This window comes from Ambystoma mexicanum, chromosome 2p (assembly GCF_040938575.1).
Source record: "Ambystoma mexicanum isolate Mex_15411 chromosome 2p, UKY_AmexF1_1, whole genome shotgun sequence".
NCBI lineage: Eukaryota > Metazoa > Chordata > Amphibia > Caudata > Ambystomatidae > Ambystoma > Ambystoma mexicanum.
In genome coordinates this window covers 1363317119-1363341369 of record NC_090923.1, presented here as the reverse complement: position 1 = coordinate 1363341369, position 24251 = coordinate 1363317119, and the positions used below count along the sequence as shown (strand labels likewise).

At 47.1% G+C, this 24251-nt stretch overlaps 1 protein-coding gene across 6 annotated transcripts in view; it reads left to right on the top strand.

The window, feature by feature from the left end:
* MPRIP (myosin phosphatase Rho interacting protein) overlaps positions 1-24251 on the top strand; it is a 1106800-nt gene that overhangs the window by 1001497 nt on the left and 81052 nt on the right. For all 6 annotated transcript variants that reach the window (XM_069645743.1, XM_069645742.1, XM_069645740.1 and 3 more), the window contains one exon: positions 12428-12590. In XM_069645743.1, the coding sequence (XP_069501844.1) occupies positions 12428-12590 (163 nt within the window). The remainder of the gene's footprint in view (positions 1-12427; positions 12591-24251) is intronic.

Here is a 24251-nt window from a genome sequence, read left to right as displayed (position 1 = left end):
ATTGGTATGGTGTTTTGCTGTCCTAGCATGCCTTTCTGGAATTAACAATGTCTTTCTCTCTTCCTTAGGTACGTGGAAGTCCAATTTGTGGCGAAGATTGGATTCGGGGTTCACTGGTAAGTATTAGCGTTTTTGGAGCGCCTGGACGTGGCAAGGTGCCTTGCCCTTGCTAACCTGTTATCTTTTGTCTTCACAGGTCGCGGTGCTCCGCCTGAGTGTAGAATTTCAGAGATGTTGCTGAATGAAGTGCGAGTGGCAAGTTAAGCCTTTTGGCGGAGTTCGTTAATTGTGCAAAATGTCTAATGCCTTGTCTTTCCCTTTCTGCAGGTCTGTCGATCCGAAGGAGGCTGGTTCCAGGATGCCAGTTGGAAGAGCTGAGGACCGCTAATGATGGAATTCAGGTAAGCTGCAACCTTTTCTAACAATGTCTTCTTTCTTTTCTAAAGATGCTATCCATCCGAGGTTCGTGGCTGAAGCTGAACCCGGTGAGCGTCACGTTGCAGAATTGCAAACTAACGCGAAGCGTGTCAGGCCAGTCGGGCGTGGTTTAAATAGCTTCAAGAAAGAATTCCAGGTAAGAGTTTCAAGGTGCCACAACCAAACCATCCTTCTGCAACCCAGGTTCCAAGAAGCCTGATTCTGTGGATGCTTCCACATTGAATGACAGTAACAAAATGTAGTTCCCTAGCACAAACTCATTATTAAGTATGAGCCTGGCGCCAAAGGCACCAGGACTGGCCCCAAGAAGGCCTAGGTTGGGATTTAGTGGGGACTGGGATCAAGGCTCCCCCTGGCCCATGGGTAGGCCAGAGGGGCTTCAGGGTGAGGGTCGTGACAGCACTCTTTCCCCCCCCCCCCCCTTGCCCCCAAGGGCCCTCTCAAGGTGTTCCTTCTGTCCGGTCCAGGTTTAGTCGGGAAGTTTCAATGGTACCTTTTGATTAGACGTGGTGCGTGAACATATTCGCTGGGTTCCCAGGATCTATCTTGGGGTCCAAAACCCTTCCAATCTAATAGATAGTATAGCTTGCCCCTAGAGTACTTAGAATCCAGTATACCTTTAATTTCAAATTCTGGTTCCCCGTCGACAAGAATGGGTTTAGGTGCCGTTCCAATACGTGTGCCTGGTTGCATAGATGCATACCAGGGACACATGGAATACTGGGTGGATACGTAGATTGGATGGCAAATCTAATTTGACGGCCGCTGGATTGATAATTGCCTTGATAGTATAGGGACCCACATACTTGGGTTGAAAGGTCCAGGTTCCTTTGATGGGCATAAATCTGGTGGCTAACCAGACCTTGTCTCCTACTTGATAAGTGGGGGCCGTAGTCCTGTGTTGGTCAGCGAATTGTTTTTGTTTGTCTTTGGCGTGCGTGAGATGTTCTTTGGCCTTTTTAAAAGCTTACGTGATGTTGGTATGAAGGGTTACTACCGCGGGCCTTTCTAATCTGGTTGGGAGGTCCAATTCCAAGGTACGCGGGTGTCTGCCATAAAGGGAATAAAAGGGCATTTGTCCCGTGCTGGAATGTAAGGAGTTGTTATAAGCGTACTCGGCTATCCATAGCAAGTCTTTCCAGTCTCTTAGCTTGTGATGTAACATACACTGCAGGTACTGCTCTAGGGTCTGGTTGGTCCTTTTGGTCTGGCTGTCTGTTTGAGGGTGATGGCTAGTGGACAGCCGAACGTCAATTTGTGCCATAGCACAGAACTTCCTCCAAAAGTTAGAAACAAACTGACTACCTCGATAAGAGATCAGGACTGATGGAAAGCCATGTAATTTAACAATATTGTCCAGAAATACCTTGGCTAACGTGGATGCATCTGGAAGACCCTTCAGTGGAATAAAGTGGGCCATTTTTGAGAATAGGTCGACAACTACAAGAATGGTGTTAAACCCTTGACTGGTAGGTAGCTCAGTGATGAAATCGAGGGAAAGTGTGTGCCATGGCGCTAGAGGAATGTCCAAAGTTTCAGAAGGCCAGATGGTTTGTGCTTTTGCAATTTATTCTGTGCGCACTCCCCACAAGACTGAACGTATTGGATGATATCTCTTCGCCAGGTAGGCCACCAGAAGTTCTGTTTAACCTTGGCTAAGGTTTTAGTAATTCCGGGGTGTCCTTCGATTAGGGAGTCATGGTAACTTGAAATAACCTGTTGTAAGTTCTTGGTGGGTATGTATAAGCGATCCTTGAAGAATGGTAATTGGTCTTGGACAGAATACTGTTCTCCTTGCCCTTGCCACGCAAGGTAAGCATCCGGATTCATGGTCTGTTGAATTTCTTTTTTCAGTTCCGTGTGGGTTAAGGCAGTAGTAAGGCCTAAGAGCTTGTCTACTGGTATGATGGGGACTGGATCCAGAGCCGTATAAACCAAGTCATTAGTTTCAGTACGAGAAAGTGCGTCAGCCTTTCCATTCTTGACGCCGGGTCGAAACGTTATGACAAAATCATATTCGGCGAAGAAGAGAGCCCATCGCAGCTGGCGTGAAGATTGGGCTTTGGCTGTCTTAAGATAATGCAGGTTTCGGTGGTCAGTGGTTACTGTAATGGTGTGTCTGGCTCCTAGAAGGTAGTGTCGCCAGGCTTTAAAGGTGGACTTGATTGCCAAGAGTTCTTTGTCTGTTATTGTATAATTTATTTCTGGGGGTGAGAACTTCTTTGACCAGAAGGCCACGGTATGTAGCTGGCCAGTTTCGGGATCCTTTTGAGAGAGGACAGCTCCCATTGCTATACTGGAAGCGTCCATTTCCATGATGTACGGGAGGTCTGGACGTGGATGTTGCAGGATTGGTGCTGAGGTGAATCTTTTTTTTAGTTCCTGAAAAGCCTTTTCTGCGTCTTCAGTCCAGGCAAATCTTTTGTTATTTTTTCGCAGTAATGCAGTGATTGGGTGTACGATTTGGGAGAAATCTGGTATAAACTGGCGATAAAAGTTCGCAAAGCCTAACATGCTTTGTACTCCTTTTACAGACGTCGTTGATGGCCATTTCAAAACGGCGTCGACTTTGTGCAGGTCCATCCTGATGCCTCCGGGAATGAAGCCTAGAAACTCTACTTCGGTTACGTGAAAATGGCACTTTTCCATCTTGGCAAATAAACGATGTTCACTGAGTTTGGCGAGGACTGAACAGACATGTTTGACATGGTCTTGTTTGGAAGTTGAGTACACCAGGTTGTCATCAATGTACACTAAGGCGCAGACATCAATTAGCTCTCTCAGGACGTCATTCATGAAGTATTGGAATTCTGCCGGCGCGTTGCATAACCCAAAGGGAATAACTTGATATTCGAACAAACCATATTTAGTACGGAAAGCAGTTTTCCATTCATCACCGCTTCTGACCCAAACCAGGTGATATGCTCCCCGAAGGTCCAATTTGGTGTAAATTTGAGCATCTTTGACCTGGTCCAGCATTTCCGCAATGAGTGGCAAAGGGTAACTGTTCTTTACAGTGATCAGGTTCAATGCGCGGTAGTCAATACAGGTCCTTAAGTCTCCTTCTTTTTTCGGTACGAAGAACAAAGGACTGGCTGCAGAGGACTTCAACGGACAGATGAATCCGTTTGCGAGGTATTGGTCTAAATAGGACTTCAGGTGAAGGTTTTCGGGTTCAGTTAGAGCATAGATTCTCCCACGGGGACTTGGGCACCAGGGACAAAGTCGATTTGACAGTCATGGGGCCTGTGGGGTGGCAGGGTATTTGCCTGGTCCTTCTGAAATAAATCCTGGAAATCGCAGTATTCCTCAGGCAGATTACTGATTGCACCCAAGACAGATGTCGTTGTTCGGGGAGTTGTTGAACTACTGCAAGCTGTCTTCTGTTATTGGTAATAACAGGTTAGAGAATCAGTCACTGGGGAAGGTTAATTTCCCGTCTCGCCAGTTAATCAAAGGATTATGAGCGACTAACCATGGCATCCCTAGTATAAGCCGAAATTGAGGCGCTTTGATGATGTAAAACGAAATGAGTTCTCTATGCCCATCCTGACACAGCAATGTTATTTCAGCTTTGCATTGGGTAACGGGTCCGGAAGCAGTTTCAGTTCCATCAACTGTAGTCACCTTATCAGTAGTCGGCTTGGAACATAAGGGGAGTCCCATCTCTGCAACCAGATCCTGATCAATATAATTTCCGACTGAGGACCGTTGGTTGTTGATTAGGATCGCTGGTATTGCAAAGTGTGATGTCGGTGGCTCCTTTCTTTCACTCGACAAACTGACCTCTACGTTTGTCGAGCTGGGTAGTCTTTCGACTTAGGTTCTTTTTCCTCATCTTTCTCAGTGGCACCGATGACCTTCCTAGGGGGTTTTACTGGACAGTCCTTCAGACAGTGTCCTGATTTTCCACAGTACAGGCATAATTTTTGCTGCCTTCTTTTGTCTCGCCCTTCTTTGGTTAACGGGGGTCGCACTCCCCCAAGTTGCATGGGCTCCACAGGGTTTTCTTGTGCACGAGTTACATTGTCTCTTGACCGAACATACCCTGCCCGTGGATACATTTTGGAGCGATCTGCTTTTCGGTCTTGCAGCCGGTGATCTAATTGCACAACAAAGTTTATGAACTCCGAACAATCTCGAGGGGTGTCCAATACTTGGGCTAGAACGCCTTTTAACTCTTACCCTTAACCCCCGATGAAACAACATGGTTCTCTTGTTTTCAGCCCATCTAGCTTCAGCGACCAGTCTGTTGAAAGTTGCGGTGTACGTTACCAAATCCTGATTTCCCTGTCGGAGGGAAAGGAGTTCATTGTCCACTGCTTGTTCTCGAGTGTGACGGGCAAACAGTTTCTCCATCTCCCTCTGAAATCCCCCAAAGTCATGTAATATAGGATCATCATGGGTCACTAATAGTACTAACCAATCTGCTGCACTACCGCTCAAATATGATAAAACAAAGGCCACCCGAGCTTGGTCATTTGGAAATGCTCCTGGCCTGCAAAGAAAGTGAAGGCGGCATTGAGTCATGAAAGAGGCATATGTCTGTGGATCGCCTGTAAATCGCTCCGGTGGGGCTAAAGGAACTGCTCCTGGTAGAGTAATTTGCACCAGAGTTGAAGAAATGGAAGGCAGTGTAGGGTTCTGCATCGTTGGATCGCCTCCCGGCAGAGGTGTCTGGCCTGCCTGTGATTGCAAGTATTGTCTGCTAAGGTCTTCTGTGCGCTCCTTAGTCACAATTAAATCTCTTCGGAGAGCATTAGTCTCCTGACGGGCAGAATGAACCTCGGCGCGTTATTCTCCTATCAGTTGGGCCAATTGGCCTAGTTCTGAGGTTTCCATGGCGCCCAGGTGGATTTTAGTTTGGAGGCTTTGCGTTCTGTTACGCTCGCCTGGTTCCACGGGGGCGCCACCCAGCAATCGGTGTCCAGGTATCCCTCCCTGCGATGCCTAGTAGTGACCAGCAGAAGAATCCTGCCAGAAATAGAGGTAAACAATGTTTAGGACCGGGTAACTGGGATTAACAGCCTCCCACCACCCGGTATGTCTGCGGTCCCTCTGGGCTTCCTCTCACCTTGTTCTTGATGTTGGCGGGTTCTCCGTCCTGCTGTCTCGGCAGGGGCGCGTGGTGCTTTGCGGGCTATGGCGGTCGAGTTACTTCACTGATGCCGGCCCGACGTGAGCCTTTCAGGTAGGTCTTATTGCTATGGTGTTTTGCTGTCCTAGCATGCCTTTCTGGAATTAACAATGTCTTTCTCTCTCCCTTAGGTACGTGGAAGTCCAATTCGTGGCGAAGATTAAATTCGGGGTTCGCTGGTAAGTATTAGCGTTTTTGGAGTGCATGGACCCGGCGAGGAGGCGCTTATCGCAGCTCTAAGGTGCCTTGCCTTTGCTAACCTGTTATCTTTTGTCTTCACAGGTCGCGGTGCTCTGCCGGAGTGTAGAATTATCAGAGATGTTGCTGAATGAAGTGCGAGTGGCAAGGTAAGCCTTTTGGCGGAGTTCGTTAATTGTGCAAAATGTCTAATGCCTTGTCTTTTGCTTTCTGCAGGTCTGTCGATCCGAAGGAGCGCTGGTTCCAGGATGCCTGTTGGAAGAGCTGAGGACCGCTAATGATGGAATTCAGGTAAGCTGCAACCTTTTCTAACAATGTCGTATTTCTTTTCTGCAGATACTGTTCATCCGAGGTTCGTGGCTGAAGCTGAATGCGGTGAGCGTCACGTTGCAGAATTGCAAACTAACGCGAAGCGTGTCAGTCCAGTCGGGTGTGGTTTAAATAGCTTAAAGAAAGAAGGCCAGGTAAAAGAGTTCCAAGGTGCCACACCCAAACCATCCTTTTGCAAGCCAGGTTCCAAGAAGCCTGATTCTGTGGCTGCTTCCACATTGAATGACAGTAACCAAAAGTAGTTACCTAGCACAAACTCATTAAGTATGAGCCTGGCGCCAAAGCGCCAGGACTGGCCCCAAGAAGGCCTAGGTTGGGATTTAGTGGGGACTGGGGTCAAGGCTCCCCCTGGCCCATGGGTAGGCCAGGGGGGCTTCGGGTTGAGGGTCGTGACAATGACTCCCTAATATCTCTTGGGCAGCTGTCCAACAAGCCGTTTGGGCAGAGAAGTTATTTCAACACAAGACTGTTCCATGGGCAGGGTCCACAACGCTCCTCCAGTTATGGGCAAGGTATGATCAAGGAGCACGGGGTAGAACCTCCTCTGCAAGGGGTTCTAACCCTCGCAAACAGTGGCGACCCGCTCCAGGTCCTCTCCCATGCCACGCCAATAGGAGGTCACATTTCACACTTCACCCACGCATGGGAGGGGATCATCTCAGACAACTGGGTGTTATCCACCGTGGCGGGCTGATACTGCATAGAACCTGTAGAAAGACCATGCAACCACCTGCCGAAACAAAGAAAATCAACAAAGGAAAAACACATACTACTGGAGGAGGTGAAATCACTGCTGGAAAAGGGTGCAATAGAGAAATCGTGCCAGCAAACCAGGTAAACAAGAGTATTTATTCAACGTACTTCCTTGTGCCAAAGAAAGACCGAACAATGCCCCCGGTACTAGACCTGAGCCCAGCAAACACGTATGTCAAGCCACAAATATTTCACATTACAACCCTTCAGGAAGTAATTCCCCTTCTAAAGCAGGGGGACTACATGGCAACATTGGATATGAAAGATACATACCATCATATCTCAATGTTCCCAGCACACAGAATATACCTGCATTTCCAGATAGCGGGAGAACACTACCAATTCAAGGTGCTTCCCTTCGGCATAGCCTTGGCTCCAAGGGTGTTAACAAAAGTGCTAGCAGTAGTGTCAGTGACAAAAACAATTATTGAAAGGAAAACCTTTTCGCAAATCCACCAGTTCAAGCGATACTAACGACGGACACCTCACTCTCCAGATGGGGAGCCCTTTTCTTTCACCAGACAGCTCATGGCCAGTGGACACACACCACAGCCCAAAATCACATCAACCTCTAGAACCTCTAGCAGTTCGCAAGGCTTTGCAATCCTTTCAGCAGCATCAACTAAGTCAGACAGTACACGTGGTCACAGACAGCACCACTGCCATGTTCTACCTAAACAAACTGGGAGGCATACAGTCTCCAAGTCTATCCAGACTGTCCCAAAAGATTTGGAAGAGGGCACTCAAGCTGAACAGGTTCCCAGTCTCTCAATACGTTCCTGGGGAACTCCATGCTCCAGCAGATTCTCTGAGCAGAAAATCCTCTTCCAGAAGAACACGAGTGGCAGCTCAACAAAGATATTCTAGACAAAGTATTTTCCCTGTGGGGTTATCCCCCTATAGACTTGTTCGCCACAAGCCAAAATAAACAATGCCCAGACTTTGCAGCCAGGTTTCCCCATCCAGTCCAAGGGGAATGCCTTGTGGATGAGTTGGCCAGGGAAATTCGCTTAAGTTTTTCCCCAGACAACACTCCTCAGAAGAATAGTACACACGATGCTCCAGCAACAAGCCACGCTAATCCTCATAGCTCCAATGTGGGCAAGACAACCATGGTTTACACACCTGCTCAAACTGTCGATGTGCAAGCCAACCAAACTCCCGTGCCCCTACAGCATGCTCTCCCAGCACTCGGGGACAACACTCCATCCACAGCCTCAGTCTAGGAACTTGGCAGCCTGACTCCTCAAGTCATACAGTTCGGGCTTTTAAAACATCCTCAACAGTGTACGGATATCCTAAAGGAGGCACGGAAAAGCAACACCAGGCACTGTTATTTCAACTAATGGAAAAGGTTTGTAATACGGTGCCAGTCACAATCCTTAAATCCAATTGAATGTTCCCCTTTCAACATTCTACACTACATGCTTTACCTACTAGAGTCTGGTCTAGTATTTAACTCCCATCAAAGTACACCTAACGGCCCGCTGTACACATACACCATTTCACAAAACAAGGTGTCTTGGTGGAAAGTTCCTATTAAGTCTTTCATGGAGGGAGTAAAGAGACTATAGCCTCGCATTTCTAACCCTCCACCGGGTTCGGACCTTTCTTTATAATCCACAAGGACAAGGCTGTCATTAGAATACATCCTAGGTTTTCAACTAAATTCATTTCCAAGTTCCATGTCAACCAATCCATTGAACTTTCTACTTTTTTCCCAAATCCATCTAACTCAGCTGAAAGGAACCTCCATACACTACATGTAAGGCGAGTGTCTGTGTACTACGTGAACAAAACAAAGCCTATAAGGAAAACGGACCAAATCTTTGTTTCCATAGCAACTGGCAGGGAAGGGGATCATTTTTCAAATAACGCTATTTCCAGATGGATGGTCAAGTGCATACAACTATGCTATTCATTATCAATAAAGACCCTGCCTTTCATACCAAGAGCTCACTCTATCAGAGGTACAGGAGCTACTTGAGCATTTATTGCAAACATCCCCCTAGACACTATTTGCAGTGCAGCTGCTCTTTCGAATTCTGTACAGATCTACATTCTAAAGCGGATTCACAGGTGGAACAAGCAGTGCTAAAACATATATTTGCAGCTGTACCTTCTCACAACCCACCGCCTTCTCCAGATACGGCTCGCTAATCTATGCATAGCATATGATCCAAGCAGATCTTCAAGCCTCAGAAGGGATACATTACTCACCATAATCGTATTTCTGATGCTTGTATCTGCTTAGATTCACATTTTGTTGAATTGGTGAGTGCTCTGTTCTAAAAAGTTTTCAATTGTGAGTAAGGCACCAGGAAGGGCACAGCGTAAGGGATGGTTTGATGAGGGTTGCAGTGGTGCGAAGAGATCATTGTTGAAGATTCTGAAAGCACCGGCCACTAGAGGGAGGGAGATTGCACATGCCACGGCCCTATATCGGACAGAGATCCAGAGAAGGAAACGGGGAAGTCGAAGGGGCAGCATGGAAGGACTTTCTGAACATGGCTAAATGTAAGGACCACTGTTGAGGGAGGCCAACATTCGTCAACATAGAGCTGCCATTCTGTTTCTTTTGATCGCTGACTCTGTTCTGGTTGCTTGGGCCTTACTCTTTCTTGAAAAGAGCAATGCATTTTAGAAAGGGGCTATTGAGGTTACAAGGTGAATAATGCTGTGAGTTCTATTTTGGATTGCGCATGTATAAAAGAAGCAGTGTACTAGATTTTATGTGGATTGTTTCATTAGAGTGTATTTGATATGTACTATGTGGATTTTCAGTGATGTATGTAAATTTATGGGAAGGTTTTTTTTATCATGTATCAAGTGTGATCATTGTGTAATGTTTTATGTGTTTTATGGATTTTTTTTATCAGAAATAAACATTTTTGACTGACTGAGATTCACATGCACCCACTCTTCCTCCCCTCCTGGAGCCGAAGGTGCATAGATGTTCTTGCTCTATCGCTATTTTCTGCTTTATTACATATGTACTCGCGCTACACTTCACGCTACCTCATGTCAGAACCAAAACTATCTGAGGGACGTCAACGCGTGAAGGACCATGGGTACAATGGATATCACACTAGGGATAGTATTACTGGCATGTCCAATCGACGTCCCTTTTTGAGTTTCAAAATAAATCATGTTATACTCTGCAACTACACTAGATGTCGGCCTATGCATAGCATGTGAATCTAAGCAGATACAACCATCAGATATACAATTACAGTGAGTAATTTATCTCATATACTCTAAGAATGGAGAAACACATTCAAAGGATAGTAAGAACTTTTGTAACTGCTCATTTATTAGAGGGACAGTTACCAAACCAACTCTATTACAAGGAAGTAACTTTTAAGCACTTGTTGCATTTACTAGGCAAAAGGCCTAAACCTTATAAGGACTTCCCTATTCTTGGAGCATTAGTGGTCTCCGTGGCAGGAGGGGGCAGGGGCACTAGGTCTCTAGTGGCCAACAGAAAGGTTAGAATAGGCACAGGTGTAGCAAAAGTCAGAGTTCCGGAGGAAAGCTGTTCAAAACAAGTAAGTATTTTACTTTAGAATTGGAGAAGGGTTCCAGGGACTTCAGAGAAGACACCCTAAAGGTATTACAGCAATGGGCCTGGGTGAACAGGATGAGAGGACTCCCATTCACATGAATCACCCCCAAGGTTTCACAGAGATCACAAAAAGCTTAAGGTAAGTAATACCCCAGCCAGCCCAGTACCTCAGCACAGTAGAAGAGTTTGCAGTTGGACGTCTTCAAGATCTGCAGCCAAAAACCTGGTCGATGAATTCCTTGTTGTGAAGACTGAAGACAGGACACTGAAAGGGAATGGGCAGCGGGGATCAACGGGGAAGATCCCAAGCAAGGGTTTCTTCATGGCTGAATGAGGTTCTGTGATTTTGGCGCCCTTTTCAAGAGCCAGGAGAAGACAGAATATCGCTGGTAGGATTCTCGTCGCTAATCTGGTCCAGCACTCTGCTGAGGGGACATCAAGGATTCATATAAAGTCTCCGGAGGTCCAGAAGGATGCCACCAAATTTTCACTGCGATTCAGAATTCGGAAGACTGTGCACTGTGTAATGGCTTCAGTTCCATTGGTATTGGGGTATTGCAGCCTGCAAAGTCACAGCACGCCGTAGGATGGCTCAAAATGCAGGTCTTCTTGAGTCTAGTGGATCTCACCAGGCTCTGGGTCAGGGTCATCCTTTTCAGGATCCCCAGGTCGCTTGGAAGGAAGGGTTAACAGCAGGCTCCGGTTACACAGCAAGGTCTCCGTTTGCTGGGAATGGCTACAGCCGTCTTATCTTCATCTTCCTTTTTGGTTTCAGCTCCAGTGGTCGACTTGTCAGCAGCTTCCAGGTTTGGAGTATTTAATAGGAACTACAGCACAACTTCTACATTCTCTCCCTAAATTTTACAGCAAGGGACGGTCTGGCTGTCCAATGAGGACAGCTAGTCCTCCCCCGCACCTCTCTCCCACCCCCCCTCCCCCCTTACCCCACTTGGAGTTGGTTCCTTTCAGGCAAGATGGAAGAAATATGACTGCAAAGTTTTGAACTCCTCCCTCACTTCCTGGCTTCTCAGACACTCTGGAGACTTGGGCGGGGAATCCAAAGGATTCCCGCCGAAGACAAAACTTACACAGAGGTCATTCCCACCTAGAATGACAGGGGAAGCAAGCACACAAGAAATGGCCAAACACGGAGTCCACCATTTTAGCAAAATGGTGGCCCTTCTGTGCATTACTGGGGCTGAATTAACAGCTTGTGAATAATAAAGACTAAAAGTCATAAATGTAAAACCTCTGCCACCAGCCATTCAAGTAAACTTGCAATTGTAACAAGACTGTTGTCCGGTAAGTAAGAAAGTGGATACTTTGTATTCCCCCTTACCCCCCGCCCCCAGCACTTCACATAAGGTGGGGTGTGCTGGCTTACTTATACAAAATGTAAAGGGGATGAAAATCCCTCTTTACTACTTGTGAACAGTAGTTCACCCAAGTACATGGAAGAGAAATTAACAGGGGAGCCCAAAGGGGCAACCCAGCCTAAGCCCATTAAGTTGTAGGAAACTATAACTTCCACCATACACTATGAAGAGACATAAAAAGGTCACCCATAAAAGAGTAGAGTAAAAGACTAGGTGAGAGGGGGGAAAAGATTCCCCTTCACCTACGGACAAGGTAAAATAGTTACCTAGTCAAAGCAAAAGGTTCTGGGGTTGACACAGGTCTGGAAGATTTATCATGAATATGAAAATATTATCGGGACGGGAGGATAGCTCAGTGGCAACACGCTCGCCTTGAAAGCAAGACGATGTGGGACAACACAGGTTCGATCCCTGGGTCAGCACTTAGAAACCCCTCGGTATTAAGCGCATTATAAATAACCAATTACAATTAGTTACCTAACAGTAGCAGAAAATACATGCTTTTTAATTTTTTATAACTTGGGATTCCAAAGAAGCCTTTGAGCATTACAAATTGTGTAGAACTCAGATTAGTTCAGTTTACAACTGCGTTTGATATCTTTTTTTTTTTTGTTTTTGTTTCTCTGCAAGGATAAAAAATATGCCAGTGATAAATATAAAGATATGTACACAGAGCTGAGTATCGTCAAAGCCAAGGCGGACTGTGATCTTAGTAGGTTAAAGGAACAACTGAAGGCAGCCACTGAAGCCCTTGGGGAGAAATCCCCAGACAACTCCACTGTTTCCGGTTATGGTGAGTTTTTAGTTTTCCTTCTATTCAGTGCTGTTGTCTGACGCTGCAGTCCACTTCATTGTGCATCTCTGTGTGTTTGGTTTGTGCTGTTCATTTTTGGGAAAAGCCATTTCTGTATTTTCGATGTACACATAATATCAAAACAATCGCAGTTAATTTGATTGGGGTGTTGGAGGTACACTTCACTGCTATGGAAAATGTTTAAAATGTTTTGTATGCATTATTATAATGCACTGTTTTATGCCTCTGCTATTTTGCTGTTATATAGTCAAACAGTTTGTATATTACTCCTATCCAGAAGCTTTCAAAACTGTACTTAAATATGCTGACATTCCTCTCAAATGCATGTGCACAGCATTAGCATATTCCCTTCCTATTGGAGCCACAGACCATATTCTTACTCTGTAAATGATACTCTTTACAATACTGGCACATTTATTTTTATTTCTGGGCTGCTTTTCAGTAAAACATTTTTGAAAAGGTGGAGGGACGTCTAAAAGGAAATGCATTGGGTGTGGTGTTTGTAAACAATCCACTGGGGTAGATCTGATCTCTATGAAGCTTTTGGGGCCTAGACGGACAATTTCTCGCAACAGAATAGGAATTGCTAATACAATTTGCTTCTGCACCTGCCTGTATCCCTCTCTAGCGTACATAAGCAAAAGAAATGTGCCGATAGCCATAGTCTCCTACTAAACAGCTGCGGTTAAAGGAATGGCAGAGCGCAACAAAAATCTTACTCTCTGGCAAAGAAGAAAACATTTACTCAGGTAATGGCTCTGGGAAAGGTGCTCAAACCTTCTGGAAGTTTCCACACTTTCTACTCTACTTCCTCAATCAATATCTTTGGGGAGCAGGGAGTAATCGAGTTTTTGGAGTACCTGAGGGCCAGTTGGGGATGGACCACGACAAGGAGCAATGTGTCAGTCTATGAACCTGAAGGCTTTGAAGGTACAAGCAGCTAAGTTGGTACTAGGACGTCCCACTTCTAACTTGCCCGGCCGTCCCTCTCTATTCTTAAGTCCTCGGAGGCCAACACATAAGGGCTGACTCAGGAGGAAAAAGAGAGAAGGCAAGCATCACAAGAAGTTAAAGAAAATGTCTAAGGTAGTGAGTCCCACCACTCCTCTTTTCCAGCATCAGATCTTTCATAGATTGACATGCTGTGAATATTCCCTGTCATCAGGCTTGGAATCCTTGGTAACATAGAGCAGTTTAAACTTAAACTTCAGTCACTTTAGTGCTGTAGTATAGTAATTTTGGATCATGCTACCCGCAGCCAATAGGAAAGGCTCCCTTAGCTCCAACCCCAGAGGCCATCTTCAGATTTTTTACTGCACGTTTTTGGTTGGGAGTACCCATAAAATCTCTATACAACAACGTTTTTCTAAGATTAAATACCCCAAAAATGTAATCTTTGACTGATCAAGCATCCTAGACCCTACCACCACCTACTCGTCGTTCCAGTCCTGTCAGTTTTTTTCCCGCCAACGTATTCCCGTCCTCGCCACCCTTTGTCGTTAAGGCCTACAGCCATAACTGAAGCCAGAAATAGAGGCTGCTATGTTGCCGTTAACGCAGATGCCAAGGAAGTTGTATAAATCATCGTCGACAACCCTGTAGACTAACAAGACCTCTGTGACGACTGCCCCGTCAACGACTACAAAGTCCTCGTCAACATCTACAAGGCGTACCCAGTCGGTGACACCGTCAACGCCACAACGTAAGCACTTACAGCACTTCCCAGCCCTGCTTGTCCTCTCGCGTTTGGGATCTCCCCAGAGAAAACTCATTAGCCAACTGGCACACAGGAGGGCCCCCTCTCAACCAGTATTGGAGGGGACAGACCCCTTGCTTGTTTCCTCAGACAAGGATTTAATACGTTCCAACCCTAACTTGGGCACGCCTCCGCCTAAGGCAACACCTGCTCATGGACCTTCACGTCAAACGCCATCACTAGGTTTAGTGCCCTCACCATCATCTTTAGACATTTTAGCCACCTTGAAGACTCTGGTGACGGAACCCTTCTACACCACACCCACCTCGGGGCCCTCAAGAGCCCCAACCCGGCATAAGTGGAATGATCATGGTCTTCAAAGGCCTCTGCAGCTCACTGACTGAGTCAGAAGAGGAAGCCCCAGGCGGCCAAATCTCTGTCCACACGACGAACACATAGGAGGAATTTGATGACATTGTCCCAGCAGACGGTGAACCATAGGAGGTCGCCACCAGGGATTCCCCTCCAGACGTAATTGGTTTGTTGCACGCCTTGATGGCTAGGGCCACAAAAATGTTCGGTTTGGTACCAGAAGAGCAAAGGAAAGATAGTTTGCCCTACTAAAAGACAAGAGCTACATAGAAAAGCTGTTTTAGCCATACCCCTGTTGGATGACATCTGGGCAGAAGGTGTTATAATTATGGCCAAACACTCATCCGCGCCTCTCAAAAAGGAGAGGTTCAATAAAGTCCCCGACGGAGCACCCACTTACCTAAGAACACAACCATCCCTGTATTCTGTGGTGTCGGCAGTAAGCATCCTTCGCCATCCTGCTCAGTTCCACCTGATGAGGAAGGGAAACGCCTAGATGCCTTTAGGAAGAGCGTTATTACAACAGCTGCCGCTGCCATCAAGGCAGCTAATGCCATGGCTATCCTATTGAGATATGACTGGGAGCTGTGGTTTTAGATGGGACGCATCCTTGAGTTCCTGCCGGAGGATAAGAAGCAGGAGGCATTCAAGCTCCTACGTGAAGGAGAAGCGGCATCTGGCCATGCAATCTCAGTTTCCGCCGTGGACATCGCTGACACTGGTTTTCGACAGCCGAGTAATGGCGCTGTTCTCCAACTTGCCACCAGTGGTCCAAATAAGGTGATCGACATGCCCTTTAATGGCATTGATCTTTTTGGCAAGAAGGTCAAAAAGACTAAAACGCACACGGATACATCCTGTTCCATGGGCACATTACAACAAAAACGCAGTCTTTTCATTCAGGGAAATCTCGTTCCGCAAGAATGACACAAGACTACCGGCCCCCCTCTGTCGGCTTCTTACAAGAACCCTTCGTATCCCAGTGCCGACCCCTACAGGAACAAGTCACAAGTATACAGGGGGTAACCAGTGCTAATGCAGCTCCTCGCAAGTCAGAGGCCAGTCGCTAAACAACTCTAACCCAACCTGAGTCATACCCTCCCACTTCCACAACCCATTGGGAGGAAGACCTTCGCATTTCATCCAGGAGTGGAAGATCATCACCATCGATGAATGGGTGCTATCCTTCATCCAGCAGGGCCATATGCTTAAGTTCATCTAATAACCACCTGCCATTCCTCCAGTGAAAAAGGCAGAAAAGTTCAGTCGTCTGCTTTAACAGGAGGTCCAGTCGTTACTGTCAAACGGGGGGCGTTAGGCAAAGTTTGTATGCAGTACCCTCTGGGACCACTACACACAACTATGACTACGGGTGTAAGCAAAACCAACCTTTGGGAAAAGTCTGTACTTCACAGTTTTTGGTAGCGAGCTGAGCAGCCAGGCTTATCTCAAGAGGGAATGTGAGCTGTAAGGGTGTTACACAGAGGTCTATAATCACAAGTATTCAGATAGACATTTACACTCAAGGTTTCATGGTAAAAAACGTATTTATTTATTACACAGTCCTTTAGAAAACATTCACTAAAAGGAGGCAATCAATATCACACAAATATACTACAGTACTTCACACTGTTCAGTTCTGTGACATTTGAACTACTTTGAAGTAGGAGCAAAATGGCATTCAGAACATTTGAAGTAGGAGCAAAAAGGCATAAGATAATAAAACGAATAGTAGTTACTCCTAAAACAGTGCAAATAATTTGAGTTCACCAAAGGAGTTGATTCAATGCAATAAGTAGTCTAGAGTCAATGGGCTAATGTCTTGTATAGGATAGGCAGTTCTGGTGGTTAAACGGAAAAGTCTTTGCCACGATTCTCAGAAGTAGTTTGAAGAAGAAAGGTTTGTGTGTCGGGTCACGAGCTGACTAGGCCTGCAAGTTGCCAAAGTTTCACGTGCTTTCGCAGTGAGAGGTAAGTTCTCTCGGTCGGGTTTTCACAGTACCTTATTTTTAAGAAAAAGATGCAGCTGGCAGTTCCTGCAGATCGTGCTGTTCCTGAGCCTCAGTCGTGGGGACAAGAGGGAGGATGTCTGGTGACTCCTGTACTGCACGGGGACTGGTCACAAAGCTAACAAAGTGGCAAATCTTCGATTCCAGTAGCTGTCGTCAAGCACACAAACTGGTGTCCTTCCCCCTGGTTATTCGGTTTCCTGCAGCATGCTGAGGAAAATGCAACCAGCTCCGAGAATGGTATCCAGGTGGCTTACGAGTTGATTGGTCCCACCAACTCAAAGGGAGAAGTCGTCCTTTTGCTTCTCTGTCAAGATGAACTTGGCGATTCGGACCTGCAGCAGTGCTTCACCGGGCAAACCAACAGTCCAGGAGTTGCAGCAGCCGTCTTCTTCCAACTCGTCTTCGGTCCCTTCGTTCCAGTGGTCTACTCTGCCTTCCAAGCCAAGAGACTCGCTTTTTATCCAATTTCCTCCCATTCATTCCAGCCTAGCTGCCACTCACCCAGCACTGTGGCTGTCCTTGCCGGACAGTCAGCCAGCCAATCATGCCAGAGTGCATTTGGGTCTTTTAGGAGAATAAGCACAGGGAGTTTCAAGCACCTCCCTCACTTCCTTCCCACCCCAGACACTCGAGCGCCGAGGCTGTCTTCAGTTCTGAAGCCCACCAAAGGTGTAGAAATAAAGGGACCAAACTGGGTTTGGCGCACAGAGACAAACTCTAGAAGGACCTTTTCAAAAACGAAATGGCGAAAAAAGACGACCGGGACCTGTTTAAACAAAAGTGCCTCAGACGCCATTTTAAAAACATGGCTCCTGTGATTTTTAGCTACCATTGTTCGCGGTCGTAGTAAAACCACTGCCACCAGCCATTTCGATAGAAAAGGATAGCATTTGACAGCTACATGTGTTTCTCGACATAGGAGATACTAGGTAACCCTTCCTGCACTCTATTGTAAGATAGGGCATGCTGAGTCTAGGAATTTGAAAAGACTAGTAAAGTCAATTTTTCACTTTACTTTCTCTGGGAAACAGTGGTTTATCCCAGAGAAGGTTTTTAAACCTTGGGACAGCCTAAAAGGCTTCCCTGTGTCACTGCACGGAGTTGTCTAAAACTCCATAACCAAAGAAAATAAACACAGAAAATAAACAGAATTAAAAAGTACAGTCCCAAAGATCAGCAAAAGAACTGGGGGTCTCTAAGGTAGAGAGGAATTAGCACATTTTGAGAATTCTCCCTAACAGGGGGGCATAAAAGGGGTACCAACCGCACAATGGGTAGATGGTGTCTCCTCCAGATACTTCCTAATAAGAAAGAAATCAGGGGGTCGGGGTGGGGGCGGGGTAGACGGCGGTTGGCGACCCATTTTAGATCTTCGTATTCTGAACAAGTTTCTAATGGCCCAGACTTTCAGGATGGTTATGCTGCAGCAGGATCTAGTACAACTACATCAAGGGGATTTCCTTGCGTCTCTAGACTAGAAGGCTGAGCAGTCGTGGGAGGCCTGCGAGGACGGAGACTTCGCCCCCCTATCCCTCAGACGTCGCGGGAGGCGTGGGGAAAGTGGCAGAGAAGCAGCGAAGGAATCGTACATGCGCCACGGCCCCGAGGCGGGGGATACCAGCGGTGAAGCCAGCCAGGCGGAACGACAGGTGAGAGGCTTCCCCCCCCACCCCAGCGGCACCCACAAGAGGGAGACGGGACTCATTGAGCGACAGGCGGGGGGTTGACACCCACACACCCCGCACAGCAATTAGAGAAGGTCCGGCATCCACAATCTCAGCGGGGGGAAGACCCCACCGTCTACTACTCCACGCGCAGAGCCTTACATGTAGAAAGCGGGAAGCGAGGAACAGAGGGGAGAAATAAGTTAATCAGAGCCCCACCACCCACATTCAGCAGCAAGTCTCGTACACCTGGGGCCTCACCCAAGGGGGGGAGATATAAGCTCAAGAGTGGGACTCTTACCCTTACAGAACCCGATTCGGCGGATAGCCAAACAGATCTCAATCAAGAGTTCAGTGGGTGAACAGCAGAGGCACCACCTACGAGAGCGCCCTGCTGCCGCCTCATAAGAGAGCGGAAAACTCTGGACAAACGGTGGCACTGCAGCATCAAAGGGGCCATGTCCAAGGCGAAAGGGAAGGGGGGGGCACCAGAATCCACAGCCCTCCAAACAAGACTCGAGTATAATTCAGATGTGGGCCTCGGACACCCCAGTGACTACCAGAGGTAGATCACAGGAAGAATCAACAATACAAATAGACCCCATCCACACCACTTCAGGCAACCAGCCCCCAACAAAAGACGATATGCACGCCTGGTTTGTAGAACTACAAGACAAGTTCATGTCGACGGTGCAGGATCAATTCACAGCAATAAAGAACGACATGAAACAGGCAGTCCAGGAAATTAAACTCGATATGGCTAATCTGGAAGAAAGGACTGACACCCTAGAAAAAATAGTGCAAAACGCAGAAGAAGAGGCACAACAGAACAGTGAAACACAAGAGCATTTAGTGCGTTTAACCCACAATCTGGAAATACAGTGTGAAGACCTAGAAAACAGGTCCCGCAGATCGAACATTCACATAAAAAATATGCCAGAATCAGTTCTAGACAAGGACCTAAGGAAAGCGGTACAGGAAGTGTTCATGGACATAATTGAAGCGCAAGAACCAGAGAACATTGGGATAGACCGTATCCACAGAGTGGGCCCTAAGCGCACAGGGGCACTTGGGGAAAGACCCAGAGATGTGTTTGCTGCTCTCTCTTCGTACCCGCAAAAAGAACTCATCCTAAGGAGAGTGAGGCAGCTGGATCAAATCAGGATGAATGGTGTGAATATCCAACTAGATCAGGATCTGTCAGCCGTAACACTACTGAAGAGAAGAGAAATGGCCCCACTGATCAGGGAATTGGTTGCAAAAGAAATAAAATACAAATGTACATTCCCATTCGGCTTACTATTCGAGTGGGAAGGAAAGCAAAGGAGAGTGACCACCTGGGAAGAGGGGCTACATATTATGGACATTTCGGCGGAGGAGACACCGAACGGGGGCGAAAAGACAAAGGGGGATCACCTAAAGAGGGCGAGAGGGTGGGAATTGGTGCGGCAAAAAAGAAGCGGAATGGGAGAGAAAACTACAAGCCGGCAATAACAGACTAGAGGCATCGATTCAGCAGAAATTTGATAGGGCCATGCTCCTATACACAGTGCTCGGAGAGTTACCCAAAGAAGGGATTCAACTCAAACACAATAGGCCTGGCGCGGATCAGGATAGACTCACATTAAAGCCTGAGGATGAAGCAGGGTTTAGGACCCCCCACCTAAGTTAGTCCCGAGTCCACAGAGGGCAGGGAGCGACAGGCGGACCGCCTTAGCTACCATAGGTACCCGGGCCCTCCTCGGGAGTAAAGTTGGTATTTGGTTAAAGGTTGGGGGACAGTTGGGGAGTTTGGGGGGGTGGGGCGGTGGGGGGCTCATCCGGAAGAGAGAGGGGACCACAACACCTAGGCTAACTGGATAGCCCACAAGGACGGGTTGAAATGGGGAAGATAAGAATTTTAACTCTGAATGTTAGGGGTCTGAACTCCCCCGTGAAAAGGACAAAGGTAGAGAATATGCTCAGGAGGGAGAAAACTGACATGCTCCTGCTTCAAGAAACACACATCAGAGCCTTAGACAGGGGGAAAATCCACCTTCGAGGATACGATGTACTGACACAATCAAATGCAACAGGGAATCGAGCAGGGGTAGTAATAGCAATAAAGGGGGGAATGGAAGCAATATTGGTAGACAAGCAGACAGACAAGGAGGGAAGATACGCATTTGCCAACGTCAAGTTACACAATACCAAGTTAACTTTGGCATCCATGTATGCACCAAACATGGGCCAAGATGACTTCCTGCGGGATACAATGGGAAGGTTGGAGGGGTTTGCGAAAGGTGATCTAATACTTGGGGGTGACTTTAACATGGCCTGGCATCCTCAGATAGACAGGAGCGCGGGGGGACCTCACCATCAGGGCGCCCCTTCTGAACACCTCAATAAAAGGATGGAAAGTATGGCACTATGCGACGCATGGAGGGAGCATAAAGGTCAGAACAAGGGATACACATTTTACTCGCACGTACACAATACAATGTCGAGAATAGATTATTTTTGGGTATCGGCGGGAATCTTGGTAAGGTTCACGGAATGGAATTAGGCCCCATAGCACTGTCGGACCATGCACCGCCAAGGAATGAGGGAGGCCTATGGCGCTGGAGGCTGCCGCAAGAACTACTCTCGGACCCAGTGATGAGAGAAACCATAAGAGACAAAATCTCAGAGTTCTTCGATCACAGCGACACAGGAGATGTCCCCTTGGGCACAGTATGGGAGGCGTTCAAGTCAGTAACCAGGGGACACATGATTGCCCTGAAAGCCTCGAGGGAGAAACAAAGTCTAGGTTGGGAACGTGAACTGGAGAAGAAACTGACTGAGATCCGAGAAGAACTATTGGCATGCCCCACCAGAAATCTAAAGAGGGCCCTAAAACACACACGGGGGCAACTGAAACTCCTCCGCAACAAAAAGGCAGAGGGATCCCTCCTATACCTCAAGCAAAGATATTACATCAAAGCCAATAAGACAGATCGATACCTAGCAAGACAACTTGATGCAAAGCACAAATCCTTGACCATCCGGAACATTAAAAACACACAGGGAGAAACGCTAATGCGTACCAAAGATATCGGGGAGACATTCAGGGCATTCTACCAGGATTTATACACAACAGAACACCCAGAGGAGGCAAACCAAGAGAGATTTGTACAGTCGCTCCCCATCCCGAAAATATCAGAAGAAGAAAAATTGGCACTAGATGCCCAGATAACAGAATGCGAAGTAAAGAAGGCGATAAAAGATCTCCCACTCAACAAGGCACCCGGCCCGGACGGCTTCACTGCTCCATTCGATAAAAAATACGAGGACATCTTAACCCCATACCTCACTAGATTACTTTAACTCTTTCAAAGACAACGGGAATGTGACCCCATCCATGAACGAGGCAAAGGTACTGGTAGGATCCCTCCCTCCCAGGCTCATACAGACCCATGGCATTGATAAATCTGGACTCGAAGATTTATACAAGAATCCTAGCAGCTAGGCTTTGCCCGCTACTTCCCACCCTAATCAACCCGGATCAATCGGGATTCATCCCGGGGAGGCAGACCCACGACAATCTTAGAAGGCTTATTCACCTGATAGAAAAAATAAACATCACCCACACCCCAGCAATACTTCTATCATTGGACGCCGAAAAGGCTTTTAACCGGGTTGAATGGTCCATTCTCTTTAAGACCCTGGAACACATGGGATTTGGGAGTCATTACATAAACATGGTCAAAGCCAACTACTCCTCCCCAGCGATCAGAATAGCGGTAAATGGGGAAGTCACAGAGAGAGAGAAACGATCACTAGGAACGAAACAGGGTTGTCCGCTTTCCTCCCTCCTATACGCAATATTCCTAGAACCGCTTCTAATCAAGATAAGGGAATCTAACCAAATTAAGGGGATAGAGATGGGCAGACAACATAAGATGATCGCCTACGCAGATGATATGCTATTAGCACTCGAGGACCCAGCAAATACTCTGCCTTATGCCGTACAATTTCTTGAGTCATTTGGGGACATCTCAGGTCTAAAAATTAACAAGAAAAAATCGGTAATCTTACACTTAGCCGGGAGTAGAGAAATGCTGGAAGGGGAAGCGGGACTGACATGCCTAAAAATAGCGCAGGATGGTATTAAATATCTGGGCATAACACTTACGTACAAAGTAGACGCTCTATACAAAAGGAACTTCCCCCCGCTGCTAGGTAGAGTAAAGAAAGACCTGGAACGGTGGAGCCCGCTAAATATCTCCTGGTGGGGAAGGATTCAGTCGGTGAAAATGAACACACTTCCCAAGCTGCTGTATTACTTCCAGGCCCTCCTGATAGCAATCCCGAACACATTCTTTAAAGCCTTTGCTAAGTCAATCTCTTCGTTTATCTGGAACAGGAAACCCCCAAGAGCAGCCAGAGCAGTCCTCACGGCCCACATCAGAGAGGGGGGACTTGCACTCCCACACTTTAGAAATTATTACCTTACGGCGCAACTATGGGTCCTGAAAGAATGGCTAGTGGACAATCGGCGAACGATCTGGGTGACACAGGATAGGGCGGTTGCAAGAACACCTCTAGAAGATCTTTTATGGAAACTCAAGCAACATAGACATCCAAACCTAGGAATTAGCGAGATCATGAAAGCTACACTGGATGCATGGGACGAGCAAACGCGGAAAGGAAACATAACCACGGCGACCGCCCCTTTCACTCCGATATGCAGGAACCCACAATTCCCACGGGGAATAGAGCACGGTGCCTTTGAGAAATGTGAAGAGGCTGGGTGCAGGAAAATCGGAGAAATGTTCCTGGACAAAGAAGTAAGAACGTTCAGACTGTAGGACCACGTGGAAGCTCACAAATGCGGACAGGTTCAAATATGAACAGCTCAGACACTGGTTAACAACCCCTGAGATAACCCGGGCGGCGACCAGGGAATTGACCACCTTTGAAAAGTACCTCCTCGCCAACTCGGGGGACAAGAAGCTAGTCTCCACTCTCTACAACTTCATAAATACACAGGAAGAGGAACTAAAATGGGCCTACACGAATAAATGGGAAAGGACATTAGGGAAAGATATCACGACTCAACAATGGCAGACGTTATGGGCGGACATCCCCAAACTAACACGAGCAGCCCAGACCAGGGAAATGTGGATAAAAATAGTCACACAATGGCACTATACGCCAGAGAGGCTAAACAACATGTATCCGCAAACATCGAGCCGTTGCTGGAGAGGCTGCACAGACTCAGGCACTTGGAGACACATCTGGTGGGACTGCCAAGGGGTCAAAGGCTTCTGGACAGAGTTGATAACTGAAATGAAAAAAATATTTCCAGAGGCGGATCAATTAGGGGAGAAGGTTTGGCTCTGCGGGCTGAAAGGGCAACATGCAAAAAAGCACACCAAGGTGCAATGGAGAAGTTTCATGGGCCCAGTCATCGCGGCTTGGGCCTCAATCGCGCAAAACTGGAAGAAGCAAGACCCACCACTAATAATCACATGGCTACAGAAGGTCTGGTCGCAAATGACCATGGAAAAGATCACGCATGACCTTCAGGGAACACAGAACACCTTCCAGGAGGAACGGAGGGGGCGGGGGGAGTACTTGAATATCTACAATCGGACTACATGGAACAATGGTGCCCACATAACATCAAAATTACGGACTTATTCACATCATAGACATTCCCGAAAACTACTGAACATTGAGATCTCTTCCGAAAGGGGGTGGGTAGGGGAGGTGGGTGGAAGAAGTTTGGGGGAGGGACAGTTTGTAATTTGTTACCGGTTTCATTGTGAAAACAATAAAAATACGTTTTTTTAAAAAAGGTGGGAAGCAGGTCCCATCGGTGCTCCAAGCTCTCACTACTAGGGGCGTAGCAGCTTCATCAGCTTTGCTAAGA